Source organism: Pteropus vampyrus, unplaced genomic scaffold (assembly GCF_000151845.1).
Source record: "Pteropus vampyrus isolate Shadow unplaced genomic scaffold, Pvam_2.0 Scaffold15, whole genome shotgun sequence".
Lineage (NCBI taxonomy): Eukaryota > Metazoa > Chordata > Mammalia > Chiroptera > Pteropodidae > Pteropus > Pteropus vampyrus.
Genome location: NW_011888796.1, coordinates 16,238,510 through 16,248,755, shown reverse-complemented (window position 1 = coordinate 16,248,755; position 10,246 = coordinate 16,238,510). Strand labels below are relative to the sequence as shown.

Below are 10,246 nucleotides of genomic sequence, written 5' to 3'. Positions count from 1 at the left end.
CTGGTACTATTCAGACTTAAATATTCCTTCTTAGATTCTAACAATCTTTTTTGGCATTAAAAAACCTTTCTCCCACTCCTCCCACCCCCCACCCCCACCTCCCCTAAAAATCTAGCTATTTTCAAAGTAGTTTAAGTGACAACAGATACACAATGTAATAGAGTGAGGAAAGATTGCAGAAATTTGAATTATGAGAGGAATCTAATCATTTTAGCTCAGTTAACTTGATTTTTATGTTTTAAGCAGAAATTGGAATTTATATGAGGTGGTGTCAGAAAGCTCTTTGCATTTATAAATGCTCACTCCTGCAAGTTAAAAACCCTGGTTCATAATTCCCACTTTGGGTCTTGGGAGCCACTTTTCAATCATTTCTCTCTGCTAATTTTGGTGTCACCCTCATTTCTTTTTAAACGATTCATTTTGAGCAAATTTGTAAATGGCCCTGATGTGTTCTACAATTTAGTCAATTACTGTTTCAGCCTGCAAGCCTCCTGGGGAACGGAACATACATGGCCTGAAGGTACGAATTTCAATAATTGTTTCAGTAAAGTTAGATGGATTTGTAATGCTGTGTTCCACTTATTGAAATGTCAAATAAAACTGCACTTTCTCAAGCTCTGACAAGCGATCCTTTTTTTTTTTTTTTTGCTTTTTTTAAAAATGGTAGGTAGAGGGGATTAATCTGTAGTATTTGCTAAATATGTGTATATATTTGGATACAGGGTTTTGGTGCCGTTTATTTATTTGGAATTGTTTTGTTGGTCCGATTTTTCAGGATGATCATGGGTAGTGGTCTCCACAAAGATTTATTTGAGTGAAAATTTAGACTTCATTTCAGTGATTAATTAAGCACATAAGCATATTGTATACAGAGTACCTGCCTCTTCTTTTGACATATTTATGCTAGAAACATATCCATTTAATGTCTTTTCATTGTTCTATTTTGATTTCTGCATGTCTGCTTAAGGCTTTACATTTGAAAGAAAAGCTGGGTATTGTATTAGATTCAAACATTTTAATAATTAGTTGGACCTCATTTTTCAGTGAATAAGAAACATTCTGCAATATTCTCAGTTTTAGAGCTGGAAGGATATGACAGCTTGAGGTTCACTGCTGACCCCTGGGTGTATTCTTAATGTACTTTTTTGAACATATCATTTTTGTATATGAAACAAAACAACAGTGAATGGAATTTTTCTCTAAAATAGAATTGGGTTCTAGACAATGAATGAAAAATTTCCCCTATTTATCTCTCCCTTTTTTCAGCACTGTTTAAGTATTTGAATAATGACAGTAACAGAGTATTATATAATATACAGGTTGTATAGCTCTGTAACCTATATACTGAATAGACTCCAACCATGAGTCTAACAACAAACTAATTAACCTTCATAGTGAAATGGAAATTTGTGGCAAATTATAGGTTAATTAGAACTGTGTCCTCAGAACACAAGACTGATCAAGATTCTTTATTTATAGGTGAATACCCGGGCTGGACCCTCTCAACACAGCAGCCCAGCAGTCTCGGATTCACTTTCAAGCAGTAGGTGAGAGCAAGTGAAGTGTGCCCATAAGCATAATTATCTACAAAGTTGGGGGTGGAGAAGAAGTGCATGGGATGACACCTCTTTTCTATAAAATCAAAAAAAGTGTATGTGGCTAAGAAGAAATTTGACCAGTTAGGTAACCCTAGCTATTTATCGACTAAAGAAAAAGGACCTTATAGAGAAAGATGAAATTTGACATGTTAAAGTATTAATTTTAGTTTGTGGAATTGTTTTCCTTTCGTCTCCAAATTATACAGAAAATTCAGTGCCTTTGATTATTTAATGCCTTAATGACCTGGTTTGTAAATTGTTTGATGCTTATTAATTTTTTCTTGCTTGTCCATCTTTAGCAGTATTATTTTTTTCTTGCTTGTCCATATACTGACATGTTAACCAGAAAGATGCAACGAAAGAATGAAGTGGTAATATTTAAATTGACTAGCCATGTTGCTCATTTTTTTATCTTTGGATTCACAGGAGATTGAAGCTATTACAGAAGGAAGATAATTTCCATTAATTCACGCTAACATTGCCCCACACTGGATTAGATACTAGAGACGTGAGCCTTTTCAAAGTCTTTTTTTTTGACGGGCTTGTGAACTTACTTCCAGACTATCACAGTGCTCAAGTACAAGGAGCAACCTGCTTAAGCTAATAGAATTCTAGGTCATCTTGGTTATACATTCAGTTATTCAGCTAGTAAACATCATATTACTGTACATGCGTACCTTGGAGATATTGCAGGTTCAGTTCCAGACCCCCACAATAAAGTAAATATCACAATAAAGTGAGCCACACAAATTTTTTGGTTCCCCCGTACATATAAAAGTTATGTTTACACTATACGGTAGTTGCTTAAGTGTGCAATAGTTTATGTCAAAAAAAGGTACATACCTTGATTAAAAAATATTTTATTGCTAAAAAATACTAACCTTCGTCTGAACCTTAAGCAAGTCATAATCTTTTTGCTAATGGAGTCTTGCCGCCTGATCAGGGTGGTAGTTGCTGAAGGTTGGGATGACTGGCAATTTTAAAAAATAAGACAACAATGAAGTTTGCTGCATCGATTGACTCTTCCTCTCATGAATAAATTCTCTGTAGCATGCAATGCTGCTTGACAGCATTTTACTCACAGTAAAACTTTCAAAGTTGGAGGCAATCCTCTCAAACTCTGCTTCTGCTTTATCAACTAAGTTTATGTAATATTCTAAGTCCTGTGTTGTAATTTCAACAGTATTCACTCACATTATCTTCACCAGGAGTAGATTCCATCTCAAGAAACTACTCCCTTTGCTCGTCCATAAGAAACAACTCCTCATCTGTTGAAATTTTGTCATGCAGCAATTCAGTCACTTCTTCAGGCTCAAGTTCTAATTCTAGTTCTAATTCTCTTACTGTTTCCATCACATCTGCAGTTACTTCCTCCACTGAAGTCTTGAACCCCTAAAAATTACCCATAAGGTTTGGATTCAACTTCTTCAAAACTTCTGTTAATGTTGGTATTTTGATCTCTTCCCATAAACATGATAATGATGAATTCTTTCCGGAAGGTTTTCAATTTACTTTGCCCAAATCCATCAGAGGGATCAGTATCTTTGGCAGCTATAGCCTTATAAAATGTATTTCTTAAGTAATAAGACTTGAAAGTCGAAATTTCTCCTTGATCTATGGGCTGCAGAAAGGTTGTTGTGTTAGCAGGCATGAAAACAACATTAATCTCATTGTACATCTTCATCAGAGCTCTTGGGTGACCAGGCTCATTGTCAATGAGCAGTAATATTTGGAAAGAAATCTTTTGTTCTGAGTAATAGGTCTCAACAGTGGGCTTTAAGTATTCAGTAAACCATACTATAAATAGATGTGCTGTCCCTCAGGCTTTGTTGTTCCATTTATGGAGCACAGGCAAAGTAGATTTAGCATAATTCTTAAGGGCACTAGGATTTTTGGAATGATAAATGAACACTGGATTCAGTTAAAGTCACGAACTGCATTAGCCCCTAACAAGAGAGTCAGCCTATCCTTCAAAGCTTTAAAGCCAGTCATTGACTCCTCCTCTCTAGCTATCTCTTGAAAACTTGTAGGGTTATTAATTGGTCTAAATTCAACATTGTTGTATGTCAGGGAATAGGGAGACTGGGGGAGAGGGAGAGAAGTGGGAATGACTAGTTAATGGAGCAGTCAGAACACATAGCATTTATTGATTAGGTTTGCTGTCTTACATGGGCATCATTTGTGGCACCCCAAAACAGTTCCAAAAGTAACACAAAGATCACTGATTACAGATCACTATAACAAATACAGTAGTAAAGAAAAGGTTTGAAATATTCTGAGAATTAACAAAATGTGACACAGAGACACTTAGTGAGCAAATACTGTTGAAAAAAATGACACCAATAGATTTGATCAAGTCAGGGTTGCCACAAACTTCACTTTGTAAAAAACAGAGTATCTGCCAAATGCAATAAAGCAAAGCACAATAAAACAAAGTATGCCTGTAGTTGAAGGTGACCCTGTGAAGGTGATCATTCTGCATGTATGTATTCATATTAGTGACTGAAAAGCCAACGTGATATCAGAAAACCCTTCCATTCTGTGCCCAGGTTTATTTGGCTTTAGGACTGTAGCCAATATTTGCACAGCTCTTTATCAACTGAGATGTAGTTTAGGTTTCTACTTTCCCTTTCATACCTCTCCTTCTCCTCTTAACCCTGAGTCTTGGCTCTTTTGCCAGAGGATTTTACTATAAAAATCTCTACTTCTTACTCTTTATTCTCCCATCTCTTCCCCAAAAGTCACTTCCTTGATTGCTTTATAATAGTGTCAGTATATCTACCCACCAGCTTTCCTGTTATGAACACATTACTCTAAAAGTGTGTCTTCTTCTTAAACAATTTATTCTGCCTTAAGATACAGCCTGATTATTCACCAGTGTATCTTCTTTCTTGTGGTCACGAGAGGTACACGTCTTTTAGTTCTCATCCAAGGGCTTGGCCCTGCCAGGCAATGCTTTGTAGCTTCTCTCTTCCTGCTCATTGGACCTGTGAGCCATGGCTCAACTGAGTGGAGGCATGGAGACTGAAGGTCACTTGTTACTCTCAGTTCAAAGAAGGCTGGGCATTTAGTTATTACTACTTCCAAAAAAGATGTTGTTCAGACAGACTGACCATGAGCCTTGAGGAAAAACAAGGACTTTCCCTGGCGTTTTAGGTCAAATTTTATCATAGTATAAAAAGAGAATAGAATTGAAAAAGATAATAAGACAGAAAAGAAGCAGGATATCCTTTCAGTTCTCTCAGATTTGGTTTTAACAACATGAATGAATTAACTTGGGTTTAAAAAAATTAATTATACTCACAGAGTGTTATAAAATCTTAGGACTAGACAGAGACTATCTGATTTAGTGGTCCTCAGCCTTTTGTTACAGCATCTGTTCTTAGTGTGTGACAGCCTCCCAGATAATAATGGTGGTTTGCTCCAGTAGTGATTTCTGTTATGAGAGGAATACAATTTGAAAAAGTCCTACAGATAATTTCAATATGCTACCCTGGGTTGGCCATGTTCTGTGCCCCATATTGATATCTAATCAAAAGTATTTATTGAGTGCCTCCTATTCATTAGGTGCTGTGCTACGCACTAGGAATACAATATGGTCCCTGTCCTTTGGAGCACACAGATAAAAAAAAACAACAACAAATGTAAAAGTAATTATATTTTATAGTTAGTGTTATAAAGGAAATAAGCATATTACGAAGAGAGAGCACACTAGGCAGGAATGTTTAGATTTAGACTGGGTGCTTAGGGAGGACTCTTTGGGGGAGAGTGACATTCCATCTAGGCCTGAAGGATGAGAAGGATCCAGCTACATCAAGAGTCAGAGAAAGGCATTTCAGAGGGAGGGGGAGCATATGTGAAGGCCCTGGTGTGGAGAAGGAGCTCAGCATACTTGTAAGTAGACCAGTTTGGCTGGTGCACAGGGAGGGGTGCTGAGTTGGGGGAAGGTATGGAGAGAGGGGAGGAGAGTGATATGAGAAAAGGAGATGTACAGGAGTCAGATCATGCAGGGCCTTGTGTCTGAATTTTTCTCTCAGTGTATTGGCAAGCCATTAGATGACTTTGAGCAGGCAAGTGCCAGGGCCAACTCTGTGTTTATAAAAGGTTCGGCCTCTGGTGTGGAGAAAGAAGCAGAAGCACTAATCTAACCATGCTCTCTTTAGATGCTTGACATCCCCACTCCTTGCCAAACGACCATCCTTGCTCTCCCTGAACATCTCTGTGGCAGGAATGCACTTTATTGGTTAAGGCAGCCCCTTCCATTTTCATGTAGCTAAATATTAGTTCTTTTTCGCGAGCTGAGATTTGTCTCCCTTTAGCACCTGCTCATGAAGATTTGGTTTAACCCTCAGAGCAGGGCTGTTCTCTCTTCTAATTGTCTTCCCTCCAAACATACTCCTTCTCCTACATTTCCTGTCTCAGTAAATTCCCCCATATCCACCCAGTTGCTTACTCCAGGTGACCAGCCAGTCATCCTACCCTACCTCCTGGGCCTTCCTCAGCTATATATCCAGTCAGTGCCTACATTTGTAGGTTCTGCCTTCTGAATCACTCTCGAGTCTGTCTACTTCCCAGCACCCCTGTTAATGCAAAGGTCATTCAAGCTCTAGATCACTGCCACAGTCTCCTAATTGTTTCCTCCTTCCAGTCTTGCCCCACTGCAGTCTCTCCTCCATACTGCAACCAGCGTGATCGTCCCATCATTCCCCCTTTACTCCCCGGACAGAGTGTACCCTCCATAGCAGGTAAGCAATGGTCTTTCACTTGTGGGTCCTCTGCCCACTCCAGGCCCCTGGTCTGTCACTCCACCCCTTCCTGCCTGACCTTCAGGGTCTGCTGATGAACACGTGGTACTCTTAATGGATCACATTTCCTTTTACTACTGGGCCTTCGCATCTGCTGCTGCCTCTTTCCTGCTTTCCTCCTCTTTTAATCTCTTCTGCATTTAGTCTGGCTGATCTTTGAGGAACAAAGCTATTATCTTTTTCTAAACACCACCCCTGTATGTGGTTAGCACGTCTGCTTTACACGCAGAAGGTCCTGGGTTCGCACCCCTGTGGAGCCACAGTCCATGGTCTACGGCCATGCCACCCTCAACAAGCCCGATGTCTGATCTCGGAAGCTAAGCAGGGTCGGGCCTGGTTAGTACTTGGATGGGAGACCACTTAGGAAGACCAGGTGCTGTAGGCATAAATAATAATAAATAATAAAATAAATAAATAAACCCCACCCCTGATTATTACCTACTTCCCAGTCTACACCAGGTATCCCTTCTATGAATTCTCATAACTCCCCCCGGGCTTGCCTTACTGTAGCAGTTGGTAAGTTTTATTATAATTGTCTCTGTCCCGAGTAGGTTCTGTGCTCTGTGATAGCAGGGACTGTAGTATATATATTGCTGAATTTCCAATTCCCAGCGTGATGTTTAGTATGTGGGAGATAGTAATACTTGAATGAATGAATGAATGAACGAACGAACGAACGAATGAACGAACAAATTTACATTCTCTTTAAGTCTGATCTCTGGATTAAATTCTTTCAATTCACTTAGTTTTTCTGATATGACATTATTTCTAGTCCTCTCACCCTTTTACTCTCCTTTAGATGTCACAATGTTCCTTTTAAAGTGTCATACCCAGGTTATAATTGTATCATTTAAATTTTTTAAATGTTTTAAAAGAGATTTTTTGATAGCTCAAGTCACTATAACCATGCAGGTAAATCAAATATTGAGTAAACTGGGGCACAAAGAAAATGCCAGGATATGTAGATATATTTTTTTCACCAGACCAAGTTGGTAGTCAGATATTGGCATAATGAATCAGCTTTTTTCTGTTACTCCAAGCATTGCCTTAGGTGGATGACCATTTATTAAACTGAGTTTACTAATCCACATAGTGTTCCTAGACCGTAATTACTGAATTTGAGTCCTACTGCCAAGGCAAGACCTTTTCAAAACATCTTGGCTTTCTCTTTCTGTAAAATTAGGATAATTAAATTTTCCATCTCTCTTCCTCTGGTGTTAAAAGATTGATGAAGCTGTATTAAGAAATCACGTTTTGTTTCTTGGATGAAAGGTGTTTTGTAAATGCAATGAATCAAAATGTTATTATTTCAAGTTGTATGACATAATGGAATATCTGTGGAGAAACATCGCCTGGGCATTGTTTGGTAATTTCTGTTTTTATAATAATTGCAACTATTCAATTGGGAGTCATCTATGGCAATAGAAGGATCTAAATGTTTCTAAGGGAAAAAAAAAAGTATGTGTGTATGTTGAGAGAGAGAGACTGACTTTCAGCAAGGTCTGTACCTTAGTTTCCTTTATAAATTAGGAATAACTATACCACCACAGGGTGTAGTTATTTTGAGGATTAAATCAAGGTAATAAGTAATAGCATTTAGCACAGTGCTTGGCACATGGTCATTACTCAGTAAATGGTAGCTGCTATTACTATTTTTTTAACTGGACTGATTTTGAGCAGTTGTTTATTTTTTGGTATATTATAACATTGTGAGTTCTAGCTTTAGCCCCATTCTACAAAATTCTTAACTGCCACTTTAGTCCATGAATTCTTAGACTTGGGAGGACATGATTAAAGTTTAGAACCCTTGGTTTTATAAAATCTGGGGGAATTAAAGACTAAGGCTCAGTAGTCTGTATTTGGCCTAAGTGGAAGTTTAAGAAGTATTTAGAAAAAAGAGTAATTATAACTTGGAGTGATGATTGTGATCAAACTTACAGTCTGAGATTTTTTCAAATGTAACTTATTAAAGGTACCAAATAAATGTGTGTGTGTGTGTGTGTGTGTGTGTTACTACCATGTAGTAACAACCAGAACAATGATTACCATTTATCGAACACTTAGCACATGCCAAGGCACTGAACTAGGTTTAAGGGTGGGAAGGTAATGGAATATGTAGATAGGTAAGATGTGATCTGTGTTCTCAGGAAGCTTCTGATTCTGGGGAAGGGTGTGGTGGCATGAAAGACATCTACACAGATGACTAACACAGGGAGGAGAGTTAATTTGGTGGATGTAAAGGGTCAGAATAAAGAATAGAATTAACAAGCTTTAAATTTCAAATCAGAACATTGATAGGAGGAGGTACTATTTTATATGCCACTCTACTAACTGGTTGGTTATATACAGATATAACTCATTTTAAAGCTAGAAGGACTTCAGTGCAACCCTTGGCCACTAAGCTCACGTACATAAATGTTTACATAATCATGTGTTCAGAAAATAACATTTTCATATTCCTTAAATAACTCTGGGTCTCATACCTACAGGAAAGGGAAGAAAAGGCAGCTGAAATTTATTTAACACTTACTATGTGCAAGACATATAGTAGCCCTACAGAAAAACAAGGACCTTATAATATTTAATTTTCTTGGTTACTCTACAAAGTTATTTCCCACATTTTATAGAAAGAGAATAATCGAAATTCAGAGAGGATAAGTAACTTGCCCTAGAGCACACAGCTAGTGAATACCAGCATTTATTTCTACTATACATTTGCTTCCTAGGAAGCTGAATTGTAACTCAACTACAGTAAGAGGTCAGGATTTAAACCATTTTATCTTTTGAAGTTCTGTAATCTTTGTTTGCTGTGAACGTTCTAAGAGTGTATCGTTAAGTACTTTGTATTTAGCAGATGAAGAGTCCACATAAAATAGCCACTGAAAGGCCACCCAAAGGCAGCAGAACTAATAGCTCCCCAAAAAGTCACTAAAGTAGTCAATACAATAATCTAGCTTCATTTTGACTATAGGCTTCATTATCGTTTAAAGTACTAATGGGTTTTAGTCTCTTTATTAATACCTTTGCCATTTGGCCAGTTACTTTTGAAAAAATATTATACAGGGAGAAGGGCATAGAATGTGTGTAGTCCATATCTATACCTAAAACAAAGGTGTATTTTGGTCTAGAATTTTCGATGGTGTTCAAAGTTGTCAGTGATCTTGCCATTAAAAATTATGTTTTCCCTTTTCAGCTTAAAGAAGTCTTCTGCTGAACTGAAAAAAATATTAGCCAATGGCCAGGTAGGTGTCTACATATTAATGTTTTCAGATAGTAGTAACTTATTACTGTCTAGTTTTTGTATCCATAAACTTAATAAGCAGATAAAGAGTCTGTGCATGTCTTCTTGTCATAAATGAATTACATGGCTTAATTTGATTGGCAGAACAATTTGCAGCACGTTTTTCAAACTGTGCTAATGGGTTTCACTCCCAGCAGATTGAAGTACCATGTACACACCCTGCTGCCATCTCAGTTTAAAAAAACTTAATCAGTTCTGAACAAGTGTGTCAACCCATAGGTTGTCGAAATGGCCCTATATCCTGAGGTGACTATTTCTTTCATTATCTTTGGTGAGGGGGAAAAAAAAAAAACTTACTTTCTCACCTTAGCACGTTCTTTTGTACTGAAACTAACACTTTCTTTTCAGGGAGAACGTAACAGCAGCTCTCTGGCATTTAAAATTCTTGGGTTTTAGGAGCCCTGATTTTCCTGGTTGCCTAGCCATCTAAAAGCTGCATGACCTAATCTAGCCACAGAGAGGGACAAACGGGCCTGCAGGCCAGTTATTTCTCACTAATTTTGATTCAAGTAAATGGACACATCTGAAATAGTATATAGTGC

The 10,246-nt window shown here is 37.8% G+C and overlaps 1 protein-coding gene and 1 pseudogene across 8 annotated transcripts in view; both read left to right on the top strand.

Moving 5' to 3' along the window:
* The window catches only part of MAP2K5 (mitogen-activated protein kinase kinase 5), a 245,476-nt gene that overhangs the window by 37,955 nt on the left and 197,275 nt on the right, over positions 1 to 10,246 (top strand). For 7 of the 8 annotated variants that reach the window (XM_023527276.1, XM_011385914.2, XM_011385897.2 and 4 more), the window contains exons 6-7: positions 1,480 to 1,547; positions 9,597 to 9,645. In XM_023527276.1, the coding sequence (XP_023383044.1) occupies positions 1,480 to 1,547; positions 9,597 to 9,645 (117 nt within the window). Of the gene's footprint in view, positions 1 to 479; positions 521 to 1,479; positions 1,548 to 9,596; positions 9,646 to 10,246 lie in introns of all 8 variants that reach the window. The other variant, XM_023527273.1, reaches the window with a different exon arrangement.
* LOC111735843 lies at positions 6,673 to 6,788 on the top strand (annotated as a pseudogene).